Below are 24947 nucleotides of genomic sequence, written 5' to 3' on the forward strand. Positions count from 1 at the left end.
TCGTATAATTTGTGGTGAGCTCGCGTGAATCTCTAAGCCGATCATACCGGCCTGCGGACCAGAGGGAATTTGGTGCTTCTCGATCGTCCCAGCCATTAACTCCTTTGACAACATTGGACCGAGTCCACTGAGAGCTGGGCGTGTTATTCTGATTGCTCATGACCATAAAGACATGTCGGTGATTTAGCATAAGGACGTCAAGATCATTGTAGCGTCGCATACAGTCTTGGAATCCTAGGCGCTCCCAAGACTGTCCATCAAGGGAATTCTTGATACTCCTGATAGTTTTGTTGGGGCACTTTCGCTGTTTAGAGCATATGTGTAGTTGGAGGTTGCCGTCACAGAAGGAAGCGTAAATCTTGCATCATCGAGAAACGTCTCTGAGACCATGACGGCTAAGAATCCATTCGTAGCCTTTGATTCAAGAACAGAACCGTTTAAGACCAAATGCAAGGGAATACTGGTAACCGAGAAGAGTGCCCAAAGGAATATCCGACGCTTCGAAATAAAGCGAAAGTTGTGAATGGAATGGACGCCAATCTCTACCGAGCGCTTTGTGGCATGGGCGCGATCGACATTTCCCCTCGTTGGAGCGACGAGGACTTGCATGAATAAATTGGAGGAGCCAAGGACGCCTGTTCCGATGATGTTGATGGCGAGATGGATCCAGAGATTTACACGGGAGATTTTATCGCATGAATCGTTCAGAATTGCTGTTTCTCCAAAGATAGATGCTCCTCCGCCGTTGGCGACATGAAGGGATATGATAAGCGCTGTGACTGGGAAGATGGTGAGGATTGAAGCGAGAATGGTAAGGCAAATAGCCGTCTTTCTCCGCCAGAGAGCTTCTGAATGGCGTCCATCGAGTTTCAATCAGGTGCATGTCGAATTGACAAAACAAGAGCAGAAGAAGCATGAAATATGAAGAAGATATAAATGGAAAAACGAAGACAAAGACAAGGGAGCATCTCAGAGTCAGCTATGAGTTGGCATCTCCAGAAACGGATTTTGGTGGCGTCCCAGCTGAGCTCTAACCCGTCAGCCTCAGACTTTCGACCCAATAGCAAAGGGAGGTTTTCGCCATTGAGCGCAATATCGTCGCGAGCAACCAATTACGAGGAAGAATTTCTGGATCACTTATAAATGCCAAGTAACAAGGCAGACTTGAACTCGATAACTTTGAGATGCACATGTCTTGCTTGGTCTACCTGATTGACAATTTACGCAGTGCGAACAATTGAAGTTGAAATGGCTGATTGAGTACCAAGCTGGAAGGGAGGCGTTTAGTAATGCTCCTGATACTGGATCGCCGATGACAACCAACGAAGACATGCCGACCGCCAAAGTCCGTACCTACTGATAAACGTATTGGTAACATTACCGTGCTCACAATCTCCGGACCCAGATGAATATACATACAAAGCCGAGGCCTCGGGGAGCAAGGGATCTTGAGACGTTAAAAAGAGAATGCTAATAAACTTAGTCAAGAGTCCCCTAAGCTTAGATTAAACATGTTTATTACTGAGGACAAAAATCCTGAGGTTTCTGTCTCCCCTAGCGAGGTTATGTCAGATGGTATACTCAGTTAGATATAATGGTTCGGGTGGATTGCTCGCAGTCCATTCGCAAGATATACTTATCTTGATGTGACTGATAGGCTCAGCTCCTCCCGGCAGTAATGACAGTTTTCCGATCACGTGGAGAGACATGCCGAGTCTTGTCCGGGCGGCTACGCTAACCCCAGAACCCGGAGAGTTAATTCGGTCGGCATTTGATGCCAGCAAAGGAGCATGAAGAGGATGGCCAAGAGATATTTCTAGATAGAGGATAATGGGGTTCCTGTAGAGATTATGTCTGAAAATATCATACAAGTTGTCTTAACAGAGATGGAACAACAATTGCAACTTGAAGTGAAGATCAAATTCACCTCCGCGCCGAAGTGGAGACCGGGACTACATCCGTTCCCCACAAATCATCCCCATCATCGGGGCAGTTACCGAAGTGTCTTACAGGTTGAACTCTCAAGGTATAAAAGCCCGTCCTTATCTTTCCGCATCTCCCCCTTCAGCTCCATACTCTCTTCATACCCCATAAACCGCCAAAATGTCTAAACTCGTCCCTCTCACCGTCATCAAGGGCGCCGGCCACGAATTCATCCCTCTGCCAAAAGGCGAGAACGCCACTGTCGCTGACTTCCATACCATCCGCACAAAGACCGATGCCCCCGCTCACATCACATCCGGCTTCTACAAGATCGAGGCTGGTCCTGCTCGTCCTGCGCACTATGACTTTGAGGAGAGCAAATATGTCTTGAGTGGTCAAATTGACGTCTTGGTATGTTCCCCGTAGAACTTTTCGCTAGGTGAAGCTCACGGTTTGCAGGATGAGGCAACTGGTATCACTCACCATCTGGTTCCCGGTGATTTTGCTTTCTTCCATGTTGGCTCCAAGGTCAAGGTCAGTATTCATACGCATTTCCTGCTCCCAGAGACATGAATGTTGACGCATAGGCAGTTCTCTACCCAATCTCAGGGCTTTGCTTTCTACGCTGTCACTCGACCTGTTCGTGCCCCTCACCCCAACCTTAAGGGTCGTGAGGAGGACACCAAGTCCCGCCTGTAAAATGTTTAAAAAGGATAATGGAAAAAGAGTTTACGACAAACGTCTAGTATGATAAAATAGACGATAATATAGTTTATTTCCCGCCCTCAATGACAGCTCTTGTTGACGTCGATATCGATGTTAAATGACTTTCTGAATGGCGATCATTTTGGGAAGGATTGTGACTAAACTTAGCTGTGTGCCTTGGAGAGAAAGATAAAATCTGACATTTAGACAAGAGATCAAAGATATCTAGGCTCAGACCTCCTAGAATAACAGTAATCTACTAACGTCTTGTTGTCATTTGGGAAAGACGTCTTAGACCTCCCTGGCGCACCGATGATCGAACCCTCAATCACAGCAGGGAAGGGCACTGACAAGCGAAAACCGCCGTCACAACATCGATGACAACCTGAGGCGTGACGCGCAACACGACCTCGCAGCGGATAACGAGTTGTCGGTCTCGCCGCGACAAACAGTTGTTCAGCTCACGCCATTTCTGAAGCTATTCACAATGCGTCAAGCGATGCTCACAAGAATAAAACGACGGCTCGCAACCAGACCTCCTGATGTCGCACAAGACCAACAAGCAACCAGCGAAGACCGAGTTACCGCCAAACGCAATTATAACAAAAATGGCCACTTGCATCGGATACTCATATATCCTACCGAAGGATGAGATCCTCAACCTTGACTACCTCGATGATGCTTTGGAAATACTTTATGGAGAAGGCAAAGCAACATGGCGTGTGGCTGGCGATTCAGTCATATTCATATCTAAAACCAAGGACTTGGGCGGCTTGTGGGAAAGGCTTAGAGATCTGGCACTGACGCGCACGTATCCTGAGTGGTGGGTTTTCAGAGGCGAATCAAGTCTAATGACTGATGCAAGTGTCAAAGACTGTTAGGAATTGACATACATTCATTGCTCTTCAACATTCTGCTTGGATGCTACTTAAACACAGCTACGCACTACTCTTGAGCCGTCTGAGCCTGCTGCAGGGTACAAAAACCTCTGGTTGATCAGCCACGAATACTTTTACAGCCCCATTCATACCAACTTTTACACCCGAATTGTCATAATGTCTGCACCTGAAGAGCCGGGGATTGTGCAGGTCGTTGGAGAGCCAAAGCACTTCAAGCTCGAAACGCTAAATCATGATCTTGAGATGATCCATGGAAAAGGCACTGTGAGTTGGAAATTAATTCAGGCTCATAAAGTTGAACTCGTCTCAATTACGATTGAAACGGAAGACGTTGCTGCGTTGGTAGAACACTTCGATGGTCTTGGCGTGGAAGTCGAATGGACGCCAAAGCGGCAGTAGACGGACAAGACTCAATAAACCAAGGACTATCACACGATCAGATGAGAATGAACCGTAAGCCGTGAGTGAGGATCATAAAGGATCTATTAAATCTGCTCTCTAAGCAACCCTAACCTCTAAAGCACCATCTATTTCTGACAAGCAGAAAGGAAAACATCGTCCATAAGAAGCGTAAAAGCAGCAGGGTTATTCTTGCAGGTAAGAACAAACGACAGCTCAACGTCAGAATGCGTAGGCGTGACAAAGTTCATGCGGTTGCGGTACTGCCACCAGGCATTAGGATCGTAGAAAGGATCAAAGTCATCAAAGTTGACACCGTCGAACTTGACGAGGATGTCACACTCGTAGTAGGGAAGATGGGCGCCGTTGCCCGTGTGGTGGCCGTAGCCGAGATAGTATGTCTGGCCGGGCGTGAGGCCTGTGATGGTGCGCTTGAAACCGGCTTTGACGCCGTCCTTTTGAGGCCAGTGGAGAGCCCTAAAAGTTGTTAGTTCAGTTGATGGGGACGCGAAGGGGGGCTTACATGGCGAGGTTGCCGCTGTTGGCACGGGCTTGAGGACCGAACTGGCCGTTGTAGGTGATACCAGCGTTTCCAGAGATCTGCCATCCACTCGATGCAGACTCAAAGTCGCCGTTGGGGATCAGGTTGGTGCTGACGCAGTTATCCTGAGCAGGCTCGGCGTTGTTGAGAGGACCAACGGTAGTATCAGAATCGAAGGCAGTAGTGGTTTTGGAACCGACGGGAGTGGGAGTGGCAGGCTGGGTGTCGGGACGAGTCGTGGTGGAAGCAAAGTTGGCTTCAGTCGAGGCACCGCCATTTGCAGTGGTGCTGGTCTGGAAGCCCGGATTCACTGTCTGAGTGGTGGCGGGGTTAGGGTTGGCAGCAGTCTCGGTTGGGATAACGGTTCGTTGAGTAGACTCGGTGCCCTGGTTCTGAGAGGCGGTGGTAGGGCCTTGATTAGGAATATTGGTGGCAGTAGAAGGGCCATTCTGCGTAGCAGGCTCAGACTGGGTAGCAGGTCCCGGCTGGGTACCGGGGACGGTCTCGGTAGCAGGTCCAGGCTGAGTACCAGGAAAGGTCTGGGTGGCAGGGCCGTTCTGTGTGGCAGGCTCAGATTGGGTAGCCGGAAGAGTTTGTGTAGCAGGACCAACCTGAGTACCGGGAAAGGTCTGGGTAGCAGGCCCACGCTGAGTAGTCGGAGCAATCTGAGTAGTAGGAGGGCTATTAACCGGCTCACGGATATCACCTCCTCCAAAGTCAAGTCTGAAGTCGTTGATGTTCTCAGGAGTAACCTGGTTAGAAATAAAGATAGAATCAACAAGCACCACCGCAGAACCTCCAGCAGAGCAAGTAGTCTGGATGTTCAAGAAGCCCTGGGTAGATGGCGCAGAAGTAGAGACCAAGACCTGGTTATAGCTAATGCTAGCACCATTGGCGAAGATGCCAGTGGTGAAGAACTTTTGCGAACCAATAAATGCCTCGAGAACACAGGAAGTTGTCGCTTGGGGAGGCGTGAAGACGAGGTAGAAGAACTGAACGGTATACTGAGTTCGCACATTGAGGCCAGTGAGCAATTGCTTCAGCGCTGCAATATCCCCCAGAGTCTGACGCTTGCGACCGCCCGGGGATGCCTGGGCGCTAAGCGAAGCACAGCTCTTGTCAGAGCTTCCGCCGCCAGGATTATAGCCTTCGTTAGTGTTAAGGGTGACATCTCCGTCAGTGACGAAAGGATCGAGGCTCGTCAGACCACCACCCGTACAAGTATTGGTGATGATAGAATCAGCCGGAGGCGCAGGCAGAGTCGTAGCTTCAAGAGCAGCAGATGAAGTCTCTGAAGCGACAGATGCCGAAGTCTCAGTGGTTCGAGGCTTGCAAGGACTAGCGACGGCGCCAGAAATGGCTAGAGCCGCGATGGCGATGAAGGAGCGCATAGTGAGCGTAGGGGTAAACCAAATCAAGAACGAATGAATGAGAGACCGAGTTGGGCGGTTGAAGGTCACAGGAAAAGATGGAATTGCATGTCGTATTTTAGATATTTTGCGGGTGTTTGGGCCCCTATTGCGGAATTGTTGATGCCGTAGGTTTTCGATAGTGTACTGTGGCGTTGTCCATGTTGAGACGTTCAGCCTGCGCCTTTTGGGTCCGGTAGTTGAGCTATTGGTGTTTAGTGTTTTGGTGCCTGGATTGGTGTCAGATGTGGACCCTGAAATTTGACGTCAATGTCAACATCGTGATCGTGCCGTGAGAGGAACCAAAATCGCGACAGAAGTCATTCACGATTTGAGACAGGCTGTAATCAGCTACGAATTCCTTTCTGAAACAGGTTGCTTCAATTCATTCTGTTGATATACTCTCATTGCCATAACCTAGGCGCCCTAAAACCTCGGCATTTGTCCGCTCCCCTATGTCAGCTGCTGAGAACCTGCGGGCATCACGAACCCACTCAATAGCGGGACCTCGTCAAGCATATTCTGCTCCCACTTTCTAGTGCCGACCATGCATATCAGGAACTTACCGAGATTTAATCTCCATTCGACATCTTTTGCGCACCGTAATCTCAAATTCGGTCACTAGCGCCATAGTGACAGCTTTCCCAAGAGTCTGGATCTGGGCCGACCACTAACGCGATTCGATAGCGCCAACGATAGCGTCTTTACCTTTTCGCTCTTATTTTACAGTTCGAAATCGTAATAAGGAATGGTACAAAAACTCTTGCTTTATCATCTCTGTTCTGTGTCGTGGCCATTGCGATTTGTTTCGATTGAATTTATGACTCGGGTAGTCTCCCCATCAATTGCTAGACCGATGACCTCTACTGGGTGTTATCAAAGACAACCAAGTTCTCAGTCACAAGTCTTGAATACAGTTGACACACTATGTGTTATCTCAATAGTGGCCCCGACCCTGGTACTCCTTCTCCAAAGTACCAAGATACCCCTCCACCTTGTTCCCACCTACAGAAAGTTCTTCAGCGTCGAGCAAGATCCACATCATACGTCCTGGCATGGTCTCATTTCCGGTGATGTTCTTCCACTTATGCGCAGTAGCTCTTTGGACACAGACATCTCCTTGACGCATGATACGCATCTCTCCAGAGTCGAGGGTCAGTTCGAAGACTCCCTCGATTACGATTCCGTAGTCAATAGTCAGAGATCGATGGAACGGCGACTCCACACCAGGGCCAAAGTCAATCATGCGGACAATGGACCCGTTGCGGTAGTGGAATGGGGGCTATGGGATGCATGAGTGACTGAAGTTTATAACCGTGTGGGGAAGCTTACCTCCTCCTGCTTCGCCTTGACAACGTCAGCGTCTCCGTTGAGATTGACGGGGGTCTCTCTAGTGGAGTAGATGATGTTGGCTACGGCTTTGTTTTCACCCATGAAACGGTAGTGTTCGCCGTGGTCTGAGGTTAGGAAATGGGCTTTGCCATCTTCGTGGTGGCCCGTGATATGCCTGACAATCTGGCGTAGACCAGGGGCGGGAAAGCTCCCAACATAGTACTCAGGAGTCTGTGATGGAGTTGAAGAGGTACTGTCTGCCATTTTGCGAAGGATGTTGATGTAGAGCGAGAGGATAAGTAGCGATTGAGATTGAGCTCAGGAGGATTCGGTGTCTGGATGCTTGATGAAGACGGGAATGGCAAAGATGTAACTGTATACTTGTCTCTACTGCTGGCTTATTTCTTCTCTCGCTACTCCGGCAGAGGATCAAAAACATCCAAGTCATAGACTGATGATGCTTCGCGCCATTGAATTTCTAATCAACTTTTTGCAATCACTTCTTGTGTAGCTATTCTAAATCACTCACCACTCGTGATGCTGCCGACAAGATTGGCATTAGGGTCACGTTTGGCGACATATCCACGCTGTCATTGCTGACGAGGTCTCACCACTCATTAAATCACCTGTTTCCAAAGTATGGTATCGGCTCTCGGATAGACTCAATGCCCGTTGCTGAGAAAGCAGGCTGCAGAGGCACTCCTACACCGCTAGATGTAGGCCGATTGTTGCATCAACAGAACCCAGGGCAGGCGTGAGATGCTGTACGATGATTATCAGTAAGCATAGACAACACTTGTATTCTGATACCTAACGCGCGATGCTGTACATAGCAATAGTCATTCTTTGTACTGCCAGTGAGATCTTGGTGCATGGTACAGACTTATTACTGTACTCGGCCTAGCTTGGTTCAACACAAGACTCAAGAAGATGAAGCAAATTTCCGAGAAGTTAGATGCTGTTCGATCAGAGTTAACAAGCTCTTGTCTATTTATTACATCTCCACATCAGGGCTTGTTGTCAAGATAGTCGCATCATTTGTGCTGTCTCTTGGATCAGCTCTATCTGAACTACACATCTTGGCTGGCATTTGCTCTTCATCCACATCGCCTCCTGTTTCCGGTGAATCAACATGACAACTTCTAATCGATGCACCGAGTTCCCTGCCCCAGGGCTTCGAAACCCCTTCCGCTATGTTACTGGCCATGATAGCAACGGCGAGCCAACATTCCTATTGGTAAGTATTACTCTCCTTTTCTAAACTGTCAAAAGTCTATGCTAACATCCCCCAAGACAGATCATGGCGACCACCGCGCCGTTATGCTAGACGGCGAAGGTGCTCAAAGCATCATGTACAGCAGCAACAGCAACCCAGTGGAGCTTACCAACAACGTTGACCTAGAATTCGCCAGAATGAACAAAGTATGCCCCTAAACCTCACAATATTCGCTGTAGCTAACCCCAACCAATCAGCCTTCTCTTCACATTCCAAAAGGTTGTGTTGTTCGCATGGTAGACTTTGCACCAGGCGGCGAGTCCAACATGCATCGGGCTTTGAGTCTTGGGATAGGAACTGTATGCGAGGGTGAAGTTGAGCTGAGTTTGAGTGAAGATGGGAAAGTCAACCGAATTCTTCGTCCTGGGGATGTTATTATCAATCGTTGTGCTATGCATCGCTGGAGAAACACATCCAAGGAGAAGCCGGCTCGTGTGCTCTTTGTTATGCTGGACGTTGAACCGGTTTTTGTTAATGGTAAGGCGTTGGTGTTTGATATGGGTGAGCTTATGAAGGAGTATGGTGACTACAAGGAAGGCGAGGGCGCAAATAAGAGAGCGTAGCGTGAGGCGACATAATGTAGTTTCTCTTTTTGGTTTATCTCACACCCGTTTCATTGCGCCGTTGAAACAGGTGGTTAGAAGTTCAGACAGTAGCCTTATTGCAGATTGTTCATAACGCCAGGAGAGAATTATCTTTACGTCTAGTGCTGTCGCTTCGAGAAGGTTACAGTCATTTGAACCAAAATCACATTCAACGGAATATTGGCTCCTAATTTGAAGGTGACACTTCATTATTTCTTCTTAAGTCGATTTTGAATTCACCAAGTGAGTAAAGACCCGCAATCTCCTATTTTCTTCCACGCGTTATGCGAACACAATGTGAAACGAGAGCTGAAGCTGATCGCGCCCCGAACATCAGCCCCCCTCGGGGGTCGGAACATACACCAGAAGCGGATACAGCCGTCATACTTCAACTCGCACCATACGAGTACCTGTGATACAGAATCAAATGGAAGAATTGCCTTAGGGTGATGACGCGTGCATTCGTATTCGTGCAACACAACCAACACTCGTGTAGCCATGAATAAGACAAACAATGCTTACCAACGTGAAAGTATCAAGCCACCAACGCACAAGAGAAAGTACGTCACTTTATCATGGCAAGAGGGGTAACCCGTACAGTTAAGCTGAGGCACGCAGGCGGAATTGGCATTTGTCATGTTAAAACGCCATGCAGATTACGAATCACACCGATCTCTATAGCAACAAGATACTGGGTGTTGAGAGGAAGCGACAGTATAAAGGAATAACGACTTAGTGCTCAGCTGAAGGGGACGATAACTGGAGAAGACAAAGAGAACATAATTCCCTATCTTACTACTCGGTGAAACAATTTCTAAGCAAACAATGACGATTTACATGATTACTGGTATCTCCAGAGGCCTCGGAGTAGGTTTGCCAGTAGAACTACAGAGACAGCGCTAATCAGCTTTCAACAGTACGAGCTCACTCGCCAGCTTTCCAGCCACCGTAGCAACACCGTCGTCGGTATCGTGCGAGATAAGCCTGCGACTATCACCAAGATTTCTCGGGATGAAGAGCTGAACCGACGTTCCAACATCCATGTCATTGAAGCCGACTTGACGGATTACGATGCTCTGAAGGTAGGCAGAAGAGATGAAACAGTTCATTCTGTATCTATCGAGAACTGACGGGCAGTGTAGGGCGCCGTGAGCGAAACTGCCAAGATAACTGGCGGGAGCATCGACTACCTCATCGCCAACGCAGCATACGTCTCGAAGTTTGACACATTTGACCCTCTCGGATCTCTGTGAGTATTGCCGCAATATGAAAGACCAGTGTATAACAGTACTGATCCTGCTAGGGGGAATACCCCGAAGGAGCTTGAACTGGATCTTAAGATGCTTTTTGACGTCAACGTCGTTGCCAACATTCACCTCTTCAACCTCTTCATCCCCCTTATCCTCAAAGGCAAAGAGAAGAAAGTAGTGACTATCTCCACTGGCCTCGCTGACCTGGAATTCACCAACAACTTCGAGCATGAGTTTACACCGCTGTACTCCATCAGCAAGGCCGCTATGAACATGGCAGTCGCCAAGTTCAACGCCGAGTATAAAAAAGACGGTGTTCTGTTCCTGAGTGTATGCCCTGGAATGGTTGACGTTGGCCAATTCAATCATGGTATGTTGATATCCCCCTGCGCATTACAGTGTGCTAATATTCCACAGCGACTCCACAGCAGATGGAGGCGATGGGGGGGATGATGGCCAAGTTCAAAGAGTATGCTCCGCATTTCACTGGCCCGGCGACAGCGGAAGCTGCTGTTAAAGACATGAGAGCCGTGTGGGAAAAGGCAACTATTGAGGGCGGTTATGGCGGTGCCTATCTTTCTCAGTTTGGTAACAAGCAGTGGCTATGAAGGCAGACAATGCGTGAGGGACTGGCGATGCCGATTGAACGAACCCCAAGAGCTAGATTGTTACTTCTGTGTACTCTGAAATTCTACCCATGCCATATCGCATCCTGTTTACCCCTTCGTATAGAGCCCAATCTGCCCGTCCTTCCAAAACGGCTGTGGCTATCTGAATTACGCTAATCTGACACAATCGGAACGTAGAAACGGAACCGATTGTTCGGATCATATTTGGCCTTTAGCTTTCGAAGTCTGGCCAAGCGCCACGACTCGTAGCCATAGATTGACTTGAGACTTTCATATTTGTTCCCGGAAGCGTAGTTGATATACGTCGCCGGTTTACGCGTAGGAGCTCCCGCATACCACATATCCCGAGCTTCTCGGGCCCATTTCTCAGCTGGACCTAATGAACTGGACCCCTCGGGGACAACGGTCGCGAAGAATCTTATCTTTCTGTCAGTATGATTCAGTGGCTGAGAGGACTGGGTACGTACGCTATATGATATTCATCACGGTGGGGATAAGCGGTGGACGCAGAATCTACAGCCTGGACTCCTCGATGCGCATATCCTTCATAGTACAGTCGAGCAGTCGCTGCTAGGTCTGGGTATAATGCGACGTTGCGCATGAAATGGGTGTAGAGCGCTCGTTCTGTCGTGATGTTCCATGTTTGCAACATGACACTGGCCAGAGAGAAGCGCGCAGAAACACAATTAGATATGTCTGTGTTTTGGCGCACGGGAATCTCGGGATAAGGCACATCGCCCATCTCATCCTTGATGGCATCGATGGCGTTGAAGGGGCGCAAGATCCTTTCGGCTTCTGAAGCTGGCCCGGCATAGGCAAATGTGAACCAGAGAATGGCCTCAACACGCGTCAGATCTCGCAGCTTGGTTCAACATAAAGGGACAACACTTACTTCATCCCGTCTGATGGACGGATCTATATAGACCTGCCCAAATACCACGCCCAGCAACGGAGGTGTCTTCCCATAGTCCTGGAGCTTGTTCAGTGCCCTAAAAACCGTTTCGAGCTTATCTTGACGCCAGTAGTAATTATGGTAGTGCCAGGTCTTTATCTTGGCGGGGTAGATCTTGAGCTTCAGGTTCGTAACGATACCAAAGTTGTGCCCTGCGCCTCGCATAGCCCAGAACAGATCTTTATTGCTCTTGTCGCTGACCGTGATAGTCGATCCATCTGCTAAAACAACCTTCATCTCAATGATGTTGTCGCCAGCTAACCCGTAAAGGCCCTCGTATCGACCATGACCTCCACCCAAAGCAGGACCCGTGAGGCCAACGCATTGATTGGAGCCGGTGCCTGAGTAGCGTTATGGTCAGTACTGCGCGGGGCACAGAAATAAGTTGACACGTGAGCTCACTTGTGACATAACCACGATCCCATAAAAACGGTATGACCTCATATGCATATGCACCGCCCTGAAACCAAGCAGACTTTCCATCTCGAGCTATGTCCATAGACCTGAGTTGCTTCATGTCAATCTGCATTCCTTTGAACGCACCAAGAGATTTAGTAAGACCATGCCCACGATTAACGACGAGAAAGTTGATGCTATTACGATAGCAATATTTCACCTAAACGATCAGCCAAAATAGACGTTTGCGCCATGATGCATGGACTAACGATCTTGGGGATATCAACTTCATTTGCAGGCTGAACCACCACTTTTATATCCGGTGGTGCCATAGTATTCCATCTTTTCGTTGTCTCGATCCAGAGAGGATTACTTGGGAGAAGAATGAGGGAGCTTTCGGAGAGTAATGCGCCAAGCTCTTGCTGGATTTGGAAGACTGGTACTTCGCGACGAGTGAGATGGTCTGGTTGGAAGTATGATGGGACGGATAGTGGTGAGCTGACTGCCAGTGTCGTAAGAAGCGTGAAACTAAAGATGAAGCGGAGAGAAATCATCGTCAGCTGTTGATAAAGTCCGTATGGGACTTGAACGCTATGAATAGATATTTAAAGCGCTGTAGATCTGAATAGATTTAAACAAACCGGTTATTGCAATGAGTAGGTGAAATACAATGGCATAAGCACAGTGAAATAGCATGGACTATGAAACCTCTCAGGTGTAAGTTTTACATTCTTCCCTCCATATAAAGTCCTACGCAGAATCCCTCGAGCCATCCATTCTTGATCTGACACAAATTCCAGTCCAGCCAAGACCACCCTGAACAAACAACCCCAATACTTCGTTTGTTGAGACTCATCACGCTGGGCTGTTTCAGCTCTGTTGTAGACATCTTGTCGGAGTCCGAGTCCTAGGTTCAGACTTTGGAGGGCTGTCTCAGCTCTTTCAGCTTCAGCTGTGTTACACATCACATCTGACGCAGCCCCCACCAACAGCACGGATCTTTCGAAACTGGTCAGCATGGCAACGGGGGGAAAGTCACGAAATGGGCTAAATACAGACTGCGGAAGAATGCTGAGACGCAGTGGGTATTGGTCGCCCTCAACTAATACAGCATCATGATTCCGGCATCGCCCAAAGAAGATCATTGGGGACTGCCTTCCACTGTCCACTCTCGTCAAGCAGATCAGACGCTTGACTCCATGCAGCAGCCACAGCCTCAGCCCTCTTGGTGCTCCGAGGAACTATACGGACAGGGAAAGGGGATGGTATAGACATTATACCTTCAGTGACGTCCTCTGCATCGGGAATGATGGCTTTACCCGTCTGTGGGCTGACGACCCTGTCAAAGTCGAACGCCCACAAAAGGCGGGAAATAGCTAAAAATAACGACCGGTCGGCTATGTGCATGCCTTGACATCTGCGCCTCCCCGCCCCGAACACATAGTGGTCTCGCTTGGTAGGGTCTGGGTTATTTGCGGCTTCGATGGACGTTTGTGGATCGTTGATGTAGCGCATGGGGTTGAACTGTCGGGGTGATGGATGTCTCTCTGGGTCATTGTGAATTGCCCTGTTGTACGTCAGTGGGAGCGAAGCGTGAGTTGGACTGGCTTTATGCTAACCAGACGTTAATGATAACTGTTGCTCCCTTAGGGATATGATATCCGAGATAACTGTCCTGTTGAGCTGTTGCATGTGGTATACCTAGCATGAACCCAGGCATCCAACGCAGACTTTCTTTCATACAAGCATGGATATAAGGTAGATCAGGCATATCATCAAGGCTTGGGAGATGATTTCCACATACACGATCAATCTCCGCTTGCGCAGTCTTTGCGGCAGCGGGAAAGATAACCATGGCTTGAACGAAACCGATGAGGATACTGGCCGTTGTTTCTGAGCCTGCCTGAAGCAACGAGCCACTGAGATAGGAGGCAAAAGTATCGGAGAACCCTTCTTCTTTCTGCAACTTGACTAGGTCGACGCAGACACAAGGCTGGTAGGAAGAAATTAGTATGGAAGTCGTCGTTCATGTGGTGAGCTACCTTGGCTGAGCCGTCGTTGAGCCCCTTCTTGGCTGCAAGATAGAATCCACGAAAGAGACCCAGTTCTCTCTCATGTATCTTGCGTCCCTCCTTCTTGATCGGCATGAGGAAGTCTGGGATGCGCCTCAAAGCGGGTATAAGATCTAGTAGCGCAGCTGTCTGGTCAAACCGCATTATTAGGGTATATCGAACTGACAACAGAAAAGGCAACGTACTCTTGATCCAATCATCTCAGAACTGCGATCAAATATCTGGTTGCAATATTAGTACGTTTAATGCCTCGGTCCAATATGATGCGCGGACTTCAAATGCCTCTTTGAACCGCTCATCTTCAATGCTCGTGGTACGAGAGCCGAATGTTATCTGAGTCGTCAATGAAGCCGTGTATCGACGTAGGTGATCAACGAAATCATCCGGACTCTTCACGACATCGAACAGCATCGCTTTGCTCTCTAAATCCTGGTACGGTATGTAGCTTCGAGCCGCTGTGACTCCCAAGATTCGATGGACAAGCTTCCGAGCCATCTTCCAGACTTCATTATCTGGCTGTTTCCTGTTAGTGATATCATATCACATGGCCATGAAGTATCTTGGATCTGTACCATGAATAAGATGCGCAATCCTCCACTGAGGATATCTTGACCTACGTATGACTCTGGTCGGCTTGAATAGCTACCACCTCGCTTGTCTACAAGGTCTTTGACAGTTTGATCTGTGTTTAGGACTATCATGACCTTTGTCCCTAGTATTAGTGAGTAGATAGGGCCATACTGCTCAGCCCATTTTTGGAACTGAATATGGCGCTTTCGGTTTGGGATCTGGTGTAAGTTGCCGATTATAGGAAGGGTTGGTGGACCAGGAGGATAGCCCTCTGGCCGACGTCCGATCCTGCTCAGTCGCCAGAAACCAAGGATCAAGACTAGAATCAAGAGATAGACACCGGCTGAGAAAGACATATTGGATCATACACAGGAGCTCTGATGTGATGGTCGAGGGGCCAGAATACAGCAAAATTGGCACACGAGGATGATGCGATAATTGCCGGCTGCCTACCCATACCGTAGTGATGAGGTGGTAAATTACATCTACATCAAGTAACCAAAGAGACATATTCCACCAAGTGGAATTTGCATCCAACCCAACCTCGGATGCGTATCTTCATGCATCGAATTATCATCATTCTGACTCAGGAACTCGCATGACAGGAATTTGCTCAATTCAGAGCAATGCATCTCATTTTCGTGTGTTGGTCATCGACAAAGACTTCTACCATGTCTCCTCACTCTTCTTCCCTGCCCCGACGGTGCACAGCATTTGCTAAATCAGCGTTGTCAAGCTCTTGGCGCACAGATAGAGCACAAGAGAGTTGCATACAAGATAAGGTTACTGAGGAACCCGTTTGGATTATGAATCAGAGACATCCGGGCTCTACATGGTTTCACCAGAGCACAAGAGCACCGTTGCAGTCGCATATCTTAGTACATAGGCTGAAGTGAAATGTATGAAAGATTAATATGAAGGCGTAGTACATCGTTTTGATCGCACATAAGAAACACAAAGCATGAACCTCGCCCGGACCTTCACTCCGTGCTACCAGCATCAGTCAATGAAACATGGTATTGATCCACTAAATCCATTGTATCGCCTTCCCAGTATCAGAATCAAGGTACAGGCTTACCAATCTCAAATCCCTTGTGTTATCTTGCATCACCTTACTCGCATAATGTCACCTCTTGCGAATAACGAAGATCCCAAGGGCTGATACGTCCTTGCCGAAGTATTTGAGGCCCATTCCTGTTTCATAAACGCGAGCTCATGATGTTACATTCTCTTCTCAAGCTACCATTACCACAAATCATCGTTGTATGCACACGTTATCTTCAGAAACCTTAGGCATCATGGCACATACATTTGACATCTCACCTGAGAAACGGGCCAGTCGCATCAACTTCATTTGGCGGCAGCTCTTTGTCACACCACCACCCGTCTCATCCGATGAACTCAACTTGGCAGGGAGAACAGCACTTGTTACTGGCGCTACTGGGGGAATAGGCCTCGAGATAACTCGCCAGCTACTAGGTCTTGGATGCAAGGTCATCATGGGTGTTCGAGATGAACGCAGAGGAGAGTCAGTACGTCAGAATCTCATCCAGGAAGGCAACCTAGACGATGACATGGCGCAGGTTTGGAAGCTAGACCTTTCCTCTTACCAGTCGATCATTGCTTTTGCCGCCAACGCGAAGAGCCTTGACAGTCTCAATATTGCCATTCTCAACGCAGGTATCTACAAAGTATCGGAGGCATTCAGCTCGACAGGGTATGAAGAAGGGATTCAAATCAACTACCTTTCAAACATTCTTCTGCTCATTTCACTGCTACCAATTATCAAGAAGAATGCTCCTGCAGGTGAGACCGGTCACATCTGCCTTGTGTCCTCCGACACAGCCGCCTGGGCTAAATTCAAGGAGAGAACATCGGCAACTCTCCTGACCGCATTCAAAAAACCTATGAAAACATGGGACATGGGAGAGCGGTATGGGACGACAAAACTCCTGGGCCAGCTATTCCTCACCGCCTTGTCGAAACGCGTTTCTTCAGTTACACTGTCCTGCGCGAACCCAGGGCTTTGCGGGGGTAGTTCAGACCTTGCTCGTGAAGCAACAGGCATACTTCGGCTTGCGCACAAGATGCAGTGTCTTGTGCTGAGTCGAACATGTGCTGTTGGTGCTCGTACAATCGTGCACTCGGTTACTACGCTACATAGGCACGCACATGGTCACTACGTCGAGGGTGATAAGATACAGCCGTGAGTGACCATATCCTTTTTGTGTTAGGTCAAGGCTAACTAGCTTCGGGTGATAGCATGGCACCTATTGTGTATCAAAATGAGGGGAAAGAACTTGCTGAGCGACTATATGCAGAGACCCTGGAGGAGCTGTCGTTTGCTGGGGTGAGACAGATTATAGATTGTCTATCGGAGTAGAAGCAGTGATATGGGAGCACTCATTGTAAAAAGACTTACCTGGTGACCGGTTTCATCTGCCGCAAATGGTCATGCGGGTTCCGAATATTTGTGGAACAAGAGGCCTGACGCTAAGGACCTATGCAGTGCTGACAGCCAACAACGTTCTGCATCGAACTTTTTCTAGCCTGTTGATTTGACAAACTGTATCTCGATACATCCTTAACTCAGGTGTGAGCTGTGTGACAGTGTGTGATTGTCTAAGAGCTTGGCAGAGTAAGCAAATGTCAGCATTACCAAGACATAGTCCTGCGCATAGAAAGTCAGGCTGTAGCACATTGAGCGAATCAAAACAGCGTACAACCAAGGGATAGTGCCACTCGAAGTATAAGACGCCTCAGAGTCCCATTATTGGCGGTGTGATATCAACAACATACACATAATCCCTCACCTCCAATTTGGGTAGCACAGCAAGACATCTTGTCTCACACCCCTTTGTACAGTATGGTACATACATGGCAACTATGGCTCTCACCACGACCCGTCAGGCGAACCGGAACGACATCGGAGCCACGTATGCTCTCTCAAAATGGCGCAGCGCTGTTTGAGTTTCACTATGAACGTGATGGTCGGCTTGTGGTACGGGAGACGCATTATGCGGAGAACAAGCTTGTCCAGGATGGTCGGTCTGGTCCGCCACTGTACGGTACCCTTTTTTCTTGAGTCTGTAACTTATGGCTGACAGACCGAGAGGCATATTCACTGTGGCCAGACAGAGTACTTCCAAGTTGAGAGCGGAACCCTGGCTGTCATCAAGAATGGAAAGAAAAGTGTTCTTACCAAGGATGGTGGCATCATCAAGATCCCTCCCGGAACCCGGTGCCATATCCCCTCCTCCACGAACACAGAGCGGTTTCATTAACAAAAGGCGCTGCAGTCATAGATTCTGGGCCGAAGCCCCCGTAACCGCGGATCTGGTGTTCCGAGTATGGGCAGAGCCACAGAACCTGGATAGAGGTTTTGATGAGGCCTTCCTGCGTAACTATCTGGGCTACCTGCGAGATTGCGAAGATCAAAACATACAGCCTTCGGTATTTCAACTTGCCCTGCTTGGTTGGAACGGCGACACCCTCCTGTCGCCGCCATGGTGGGTGCCTCTGTGGATGCTGAGGTTGTTTCACTTTATACTCGCTCATTTAGTGGGGAGGCTTTTCCTCAGGTAAGCTGACTCTCCACCATCGCATATGCTGCTAGAGTCTAATAATTTGTAGATACCAATCAAGCTATGAGGAGTACAGTCCGAAGATAGCTACAGATGCAGGAATACTGAAGAAAAAGCTGTGAAAGATATCCTTTCGATATGGCATAGATAATGGTGGGAGGAGTGCAATTTGTGTCTTACTCCAACGCTACCAGTTGTTGTCCATAGCCTTTTTTGATATCACGAAAGGAATTGAATGAAGGTACCTATTGTCCAAGTAACCAAATTAATCACTACCGGCTCTCAATCCCTCTTCTTCCTGTGCAATATGCTGGCCGCATCCACATATCATGGGATCCGGCGATCGAGGGATCGAGCTGACATTAATTTTGGATGACGAACTAGGGCTTCCGCCTCTTCAGGGATGCGCTTCTTCTCTCTTCCACTTTCATTCTCGCGATGACTATGATGGAGGCTCAGCCCCGCCAAGAGAAAGCCATGGTTTCATCCACGATATTACTATTCTCAGCCCGCCCCGAGAACTGGTGGAGGGGGGGTAGCTGAGTATCCTTCAGCTTTGAGATTCGTTTACTCGTTGTGTCGGAAGCCGGCCGTGAGTAGAGGAAAATCAGTCAGAGAAAATCTCAACGTTTTGGAATGTGATGAGAAAATAGACTTATAGCGACTCACAGCAATAGTTGCAATTTGCCACGTATATACGTTCAAGATGGTTTCTTACACTCAAACTTACGCTTTTCGGTCATCAATGACTCTTCTGAAATCGGTCTGGCTAACAGGCTGCCTCACCGCCCTTTTTTACAGTAGTCCTATCAATGCCATTGCGCTTAACATATCCAATCCTTACAGCGCCAACCTGCGTCATCTTTTGACTAATGAGTATCATGGGTGGTCATCTAACACGTCGATCAACTTCGCTGGATCGAGTGACTTCTTCGCTTCTACAGAGAGATGGACAACATTCAGTGCTCCATCATACGCGACCGTCATCAGTCCAGGAACAGAGGGAGATGTTGCTAAGATTGTATATTTATAGCAGCCTTAATGTCCTTGGGAAGCTAATGTCGTCGTAGATCAAACTTGCAACGATGCATAATATTCCTTTTCTTGCCACAGGAGCTCGTCACGGGTATACAACCACCCTTGGAAAGCTTCAAAATGGCCTCGCGATTGATCTCAGTCACTTCAAAGAGTTTCAGCTAGATGCGGATGCAAAGACTCTGACTGTCGGCCCTGGTGTGACGGTTGGCGAGATATTCGACCCCTTGTTCAACGCTGGATTTGACATTCGTGAGTTGTAATGCCTACAAGCATCAAGCCACAGCCACTAATGATCATTTTTATTAGAGACTGGCAGCGCTCCCTGTCCCAGCTTCATTGGTGTGACACTTGGTGGCGGCGTTGGCCGGTTCCAAGGCGCGTACGGCTTACTCTCGGACGCGCTCATCTCGGTTCGTCTCATCATCGCCAATGGCGAAGTTTTAGAAGTGTCAAGAACCAGCCACTCCGATTTATTCTGGGCGATTCGTGGTGCAGGTGCAAACTTTGGTGTTGTCACCTCTGCCACTTACAGCGTTCATCCATTGAAGAACAACGGTGACATGTTTGTTGCGGAATTCATCGTTCCACCTCGGAGGCGGTCTGAGTACTTCCGCATAATGGAATCTATGTCGCCGTTACCTGCTGAGCTATCCTCTCTGCTACTGAACAGCTTCAACACGACCATAAACCAGGTATGGCCTGTGTATTCTCTTGACACCAGTGCTAATGAATGCTTTTAGACTCAGTTGTATTCACACTGGGCGTACAAGGGCACTGAAACTGTAGCCCGTAAACATTTATCACCAATCTTGAAGATGAACCTCACAGCAACTCAAATGAGGGTCCTGCCCTGGAACAGGCTCGTGGAGAACACTTTCGCTGGAGCTGCCGTCACTGTCTGCCAACCCAACACCAACCGAAATCTGTACACCTTGAGCATGAGAAATTACTCAGCGTCCACTTGGGAAGCTGTATCCTCCAAGTTGGCGACTTTCTACGCCCGGTATCCCCAGGCGCGTAGTTCTTCTCTTCTCTATGAATTTTTCCCAAATCAAGCCATGGCTGCTATTCCATTAGACGAGAGTGCGTTTCCGCGGAGGGATACAACAGCATACATGTACGTCTACAAGCAACAACTCAACCCCGAGACCGATGACTGACGTGATATCTTCGGATAGTAATCTTATTTTGACGTCAAGTACTCACGACAATGAGATAGACGATGTTCTGGCGAGGTTTGGTGAGGATATTCGGCGAGATGTGGCTGCAACATCTGGGTATTCAGAGATTACGACCTTTGTGAATTATGCTCACGGCGACGAAACACTAGAGCAGATCTATGGCAAAGGAAAGCTGGCACGGCTGGCAGCGCTGAAGAGGATATGGGATCCTAATGAAGTCTTCAGTTTCAACAATGGCTTGCCTACCCGGTATCCTTAGAAAATGGTCAATGCTCTTCAAGATCATTTTTTGAGAGCTTAAATTAGCACAGAGAACTTGTGATTGTCATAAATATCCTGTTCATAAATACTTGATACATACCAACCAGCTGCAATGTCCACGATCCACGCGTAGGCCTGGCCTGCCGTTAAGTCAGGGACCTTTCACGTCGCACCGTGAGAGAAAACAAGTTATAATTATATCAGATTTATATTATTCCAGAAAATAAGTTTCCATATGGATGTCGCTCCAAACGCTATCACTCGATTTAATATGGCCCGCGAGGCCGATCTATAATTACTGGTTCTGTGCTACTTCGATGAAACATATCGCCAAGGAAGGCTTATTAATACTTATTGTCTTCCCCTCACTTATAAAGGGATTTTCCAGGAGTCTAAGCAAAATAATACGCATCTTCTATTAACTGCCATCGCAAAAATGTCCGCTAAGCTCGAGCATGAAGCTGCCTTTGAGGCCACCTTTCGAGGCTGGCTGTCCCGCCAGTTCACTACCCCAAAACTCTTACCAAGCACTCTTAAACGGACAGAAAAGACTGCAATTATCACTGGCAGCAACACTGGTCTTGGTTTCGAAGCAAGTCGACAGCTCCTCGAGCTAGGTCTTTCCCACCTTATCATGGCTGTTCGCTCCCAAGCCAAGGGCGATGCAGCCGCTAGCGCTTTGCGAGCTGAATTCCCCGACTCTACAGTATCTGTCTGGATCCTTGATATGGAGTCTTATGATTCTGTCGCGGCCTTTGCAACCCAATGCGACACCCTTCCACGTATCGACATTGTCATTCTGAACGCCGCGTTGATCAAACCATCGTTCAGCAGAGCATCCACTGGCCATGAGCTCACGATGCAAGTGGCTTACCTTTCCACAGCGCTTCTTACAATCTTACTACTACCAATATTGAAGCTAAAAAGGACCGGGGCTGATACAAGACCCCCAGTCATCACAGTTGTTGGATCTGATCTCGCATATCGTGCCGATATCCAGACGACGGGCCCAGTGCTGGAGCACTTAGACAAAGATCAGGGTTACAGTCAATTTGTATGGTATGCACGTTCCAAACTACTTCTCACCTTCTTCATATCAAAGCTTGCCGAGTCTGTCGACCCCAACCATGTAGTGGTAAACATGGTCAATCCTGGGACCACGCGAGGAACGGCCTTTCTACGGGAATTCTCACCACTCCTTGCGAGGCTTGCAGGAGCACTCCAGTACATATTTGCCAGACCTCCTGATATCGCGGCAACGACTTATCTCGATGCTTGCCTTGTGCGTGGTATAGAGAGCCATGGGTCATTTATCAGTGATTGGACTATTAAGCCGTACGTATTCCTTTTCTATAACTTTATAAACTATTGACAGTGAAAGATACCCTGATATATGGTATAAATCCCCGGGTAAAGACTTGAGGGAAAGGCTATGGCAAGAGACAATCCGTGAATTTGAGCCTTTTGGTGTTTCAAAGATCATCGAGGATATGAAGTAAAGGCAGTGTAGAAGAAGGAGACCCCATAAGGATTAGGTGCTCTCTGGTGGTAAACCTTTCCCACTACCGTTGGTCATCCTATCATGCCAGGAGGGGCTGCTGCTTTACCAAGGTGTTTGGGCGTCCACCATGTCAAGACACGTGTCGCTTCAACTCTTGGTCAGCGCAATATCACGTTGTACCATTCTTACTTACTTCATGTCCCAACCAATTCATGCTTTACGTATGTCGTTCAAGTCAATGTTGGAGAGCACAACATATTATGCATCGACACCAAACAGTATAGTAAGCACCTTTTACCACGGTAGAGCTAAGTTAAATGTGGAGTTTGTGATATTGTCTTGCATAAATGAGGCTTACGTGAGATTATTGGCTTTGTACAATCATCTGTAGCCATGTTCGAAGGAAGTCCCCCAGTCATGCTAGATAACCTAGGTCAGAGGGAGTAGGTACTCTGCATACCTTCCATGTACTCAACTCTTCCGAGACCTTCCCCCTCATCTTTCACGACTTTGCCACCATTTTCCCCCCTGATCTCAGTGCAAGCAGTTCCATCATGGCTCGCCCTAAGTTCGCCCTCGTCACTGGGTTGCTAATCCCATTCTGTTAAAGCTTAAATGCACTATTGCTGATGCTCTTTAGATGCGGTCGAGGTGGAATCGGCGAGGCACTGGTCATGGAGTACAAACGCCTTTCGTTCCATGCCATCGCGACCATTCTTCCCCACGAGTCGAGAAATCATCTATCGCAGGCCGGAATCACCTGCTTCCCTCTCAATGTAACAGTTGAAGAGTCCGTCTCGGAGCTCAAGACCAAAGTTCAAGAACTCACCGGTGGGAGCTTGCACATTCTCGTGAACTGCGCGTATGCACTGCACCATTCCCTTGCAAGTCTCGCCGTTCATAACTGATTGTGTGGCAGAGGAATAGCATACACGATGACTGCTATCGACACAGACGTGATTTCTGTACAGCATATGTTTGATGTCAATGTCTTTGGACCGATGCGCATGGTGCATCATTTCCATGACATGGTTATCGAGGGATCTGGTACCATCGTCAACATTGGTTCCATTGGGGGGACCATACCATTTGTTTATGGCTGTGAGACTTATCACATGCAGAACTCACCATGAATCTTCATACTGACCCATCCCAGCGTCGTATAATGCTTCTAAAGCGGCTCTGCAGCATTGGTCTAATACCCTGAGGATCGAAATGGCTCCATTCAAGTATGTGAATCCTTCTACAAACAGTATCACTAACGTCTATATTTTTAAGCGTCAAAGTAATTACGGTATGCAACCCCTACATTACCATCCGCGACTCTACTCTTGGCTGATGAAGATGCCTCGCTAGGTTATTTCGGGTGAAGTAAACACCAATATCCTAAGAGCCGACGCCCATAGAAGACTTCCAGAAGGTTGGTATATGGAGCCTACTTAGTATACGAAGGACTCACCAATATTGTACTATTAAGGGTCTTACTACTCTACCCTTGCGAAGCAATTTGAGCAGCATGTCCTGCGAAAGCCGAGTAAGATAAATACTACCATTATTTTCTATTCTTGCCAACTCATAACTCTAGAAAATGCCACCGACCGTTTGGAATTAGCCGAGAACGTCGTCAAAGAGAGCCTGAAGAAACACCCGTCTGCTTGGTTTTGGTTCGGGAGCTTCAGCACCTTGACCAGATTTCTTGACACGTTTGCTTGGCGAACCATATGGGTCGGTTTGCTCCAATGCATCTTGTACTGTTCCAGCTAGTATTAACTGCTTATTAGGACTCAATCCTCTGGAGGATGTTTGACATGAAGAAGCTGCAACGGGCTCACGCAGCTAGGCTTCGGGAGGAGGAGACAGAATGACTCAGTAGTGTTTCTAGGAATACTACTGGCCTTTCCCCCATCATTTATCTCATCGTTATTGTTGAATCAAGTTGGTAGTTATCATCGGTTGCTCTACATGGCCAAATCTTGGAATCTACTATGGCTTCTTCACTTCTCCATCAGTGCTCTTAACAACGATTATACTTCTGTGCAAACACACATTTCAATGATGAGCGAGATCATTCTTGTTTCACCCCCACGCTATATCTGAAAAATTATCATCGCCGCATAGAAAACGGCTTCGCCTTGCATCAAGTCCATGAAACGTTTAGTTGGGTTACCAAGACTGGCCTTAGCTGTTTAGCCACCCTGGAAACAAAGTCGCTCGTAACTTTCGTTCGTCTCAGGTATCCTCATAGCTCTTTCTTATCTCTAGCTCATCTAAAGTTGGTAACGTTTACGAATTGTGGGCTTGAAACCTACGGAACCACGGGCCAACGAGCATAACGGGGGAACATCATAAGCCTGAGGAACAAAAAGGAGGGTTTTTACAAAGGACAAACATCACGTTGCATTGAGTCCAGTATTCCGTTTCTACCAAAAGAACGTGTTCCCAGTA

General features: G+C 48.1%; 11 protein-coding genes across 11 annotated transcripts; 7 read left to right on the forward strand and 4 right to left on the reverse strand.

The window, feature by feature from the left end:
- Nucleotides 1-2103: 2103 nt before the first annotated feature.
- Nucleotides 2104-2622, forward strand: FSUBG_7730 (ethanolamine utilization; the record flags this gene model as incomplete). Its single annotated transcript, XM_036686065.1, has 3 exons — nt 2104-2334; nt 2383-2457; nt 2533-2622. The coding sequence occupies 3 exons, from the start codon at nt 2104-2106 to the stop codon at nt 2620-2622; spliced, it is 396 nt and encodes a 131-aa protein (XP_036536781.1).
- A 614-nt stretch (nt 2623-3236) lies between these two features.
- Nucleotides 3237-3926, forward strand: FSUBG_7731 (uncharacterized protein; the record flags this gene model as incomplete). Its single annotated transcript, XM_036686066.1, has 2 exons — nt 3237-3455; nt 3567-3926. The coding sequence occupies 2 exons, from the start codon at nt 3237-3239 to the stop codon at nt 3924-3926; spliced, it is 579 nt and encodes a 192-aa protein (XP_036536782.1).
- A 128-nt stretch (nt 3927-4054) lies between these two features.
- On the reverse strand, nt 4055-5858 carry FSUBG_7732 (translation initiation factor IF-2; the record flags this gene model as incomplete). The annotated part of the gene is made up of 2 exons (XM_036686067.1): nt 4055-4403; nt 4450-5858. The coding sequence occupies 2 exons, from the start codon at nt 5856-5858 to the stop codon at nt 4055-4057; spliced, it is 1758 nt and encodes a 585-aa protein (XP_036536783.1).
- Nucleotides 5859-6813: 955 nt separating this feature from the next.
- FSUBG_7733 (cupin domain protein) lies at nt 6814-7472 on the reverse strand (the record flags this gene model as incomplete). Its single annotated transcript, XM_036686068.1, has 2 exons — nt 6814-7158; nt 7209-7472. 2 exons carry the CDS (start codon nt 7470-7472, stop codon nt 6814-6816), a joined length of 609 nt encoding a protein of 202 aa, XP_036536784.1.
- Nucleotides 7473-8340: 868 nt separating this feature from the next.
- On the forward strand, nt 8341-9047 carry FSUBG_7734 (cupin; the record flags this gene model as incomplete). Its single annotated transcript, XM_036686069.1, has 3 exons — nt 8341-8445; nt 8502-8630; nt 8682-9047. 3 exons carry the CDS (start codon nt 8341-8343, stop codon nt 9045-9047), a joined length of 600 nt encoding a protein of 199 aa, XP_036536785.1.
- Nucleotides 9048-9717: 670 nt separating this feature from the next.
- On the forward strand, nt 9718-10926 carry FSUBG_7735 (uncharacterized protein; the record flags this gene model as incomplete). Its single annotated transcript, XM_036686070.1, has 6 exons — nt 9718-9782; nt 9926-9935; nt 9986-10150; nt 10211-10317; nt 10357-10688; nt 10736-10926. The coding sequence occupies 6 exons, from the start codon at nt 9718-9720 to the stop codon at nt 10924-10926; spliced, it is 870 nt and encodes a 289-aa protein (XP_036536786.1).
- A 173-nt stretch (nt 10927-11099) lies between these two features.
- Nucleotides 11100-12849, reverse strand: FSUBG_7736 (fad binding domain protein; the record flags this gene model as incomplete). Its single annotated transcript, XM_036686071.1, has 5 exons — nt 11100-11364; nt 11415-11809; nt 11885-12240; nt 12302-12515; nt 12565-12849. 5 exons carry the CDS (start codon nt 12847-12849, stop codon nt 11100-11102), a joined length of 1515 nt encoding a protein of 504 aa, XP_036536787.1.
- A 559-nt stretch (nt 12850-13408) lies between these two features.
- On the reverse strand, nt 13409-15293 carry FSUBG_7737 (cytochrome p450; the record flags this gene model as incomplete). Its single annotated transcript, XM_036686072.1, has 7 exons — nt 13409-13862; nt 13915-13978; nt 14039-14288; nt 14338-14496; nt 14553-14588; nt 14641-14883; nt 14940-15293. 7 exons carry the CDS (start codon nt 15291-15293, stop codon nt 13409-13411), a joined length of 1560 nt encoding a protein of 519 aa, XP_036536788.1.
- A 942-nt stretch (nt 15294-16235) lies between these two features.
- FSUBG_7738 (short-chain dehydrogenase) lies at nt 16236-18588 on the forward strand (the record flags this gene model as incomplete). Its single annotated transcript, XM_036686073.1, has 6 exons — nt 16236-17143; nt 17200-17287; nt 18045-18178; nt 18237-18446; nt 18500-18518; nt 18571-18588. 6 exons carry the CDS (start codon nt 16236-16238, stop codon nt 18586-18588), a joined length of 1377 nt encoding a protein of 458 aa, XP_036536789.1.
- A 639-nt stretch (nt 18589-19227) lies between these two features.
- FSUBG_7739 (uncharacterized protein) lies at nt 19228-20999 on the forward strand (the record flags this gene model as incomplete). The annotated part of the gene is made up of 5 exons (XM_036686074.1): nt 19228-19542; nt 19592-19808; nt 19866-20251; nt 20300-20676; nt 20738-20999. The coding sequence occupies 5 exons, from the start codon at nt 19228-19230 to the stop codon at nt 20997-20999; spliced, it is 1557 nt and encodes a 518-aa protein (XP_036536790.1).
- Nucleotides 21000-21437: 438 nt separating this feature from the next.
- Nucleotides 21438-24367, forward strand: FSUBG_7740 (short-chain dehydrogenase reductase family; the record flags this gene model as incomplete). The annotated part of the gene is made up of 8 exons (XM_036686076.1): nt 21438-22336; nt 22383-22496; nt 23143-23364; nt 23422-23603; nt 23659-23735; nt 24006-24036; nt 24088-24227; nt 24284-24367. The coding sequence occupies 8 exons, from the start codon at nt 21438-21440 to the stop codon at nt 24365-24367; spliced, it is 1749 nt and encodes a 582-aa protein (XP_036536791.1).
- Between the last annotated feature and the right edge of the window lie 580 nt (nt 24368-24947).

Source organism: Fusarium subglutinans (assembly GCF_013396075.1).
Source record: "Fusarium subglutinans strain NRRL 66333 chromosome Unknown NRRL66333_c0000100, whole genome shotgun sequence".
Classification (NCBI taxonomy): Eukaryota; Fungi; Ascomycota; class Sordariomycetes; order Hypocreales; family Nectriaceae; genus Fusarium; species Fusarium subglutinans.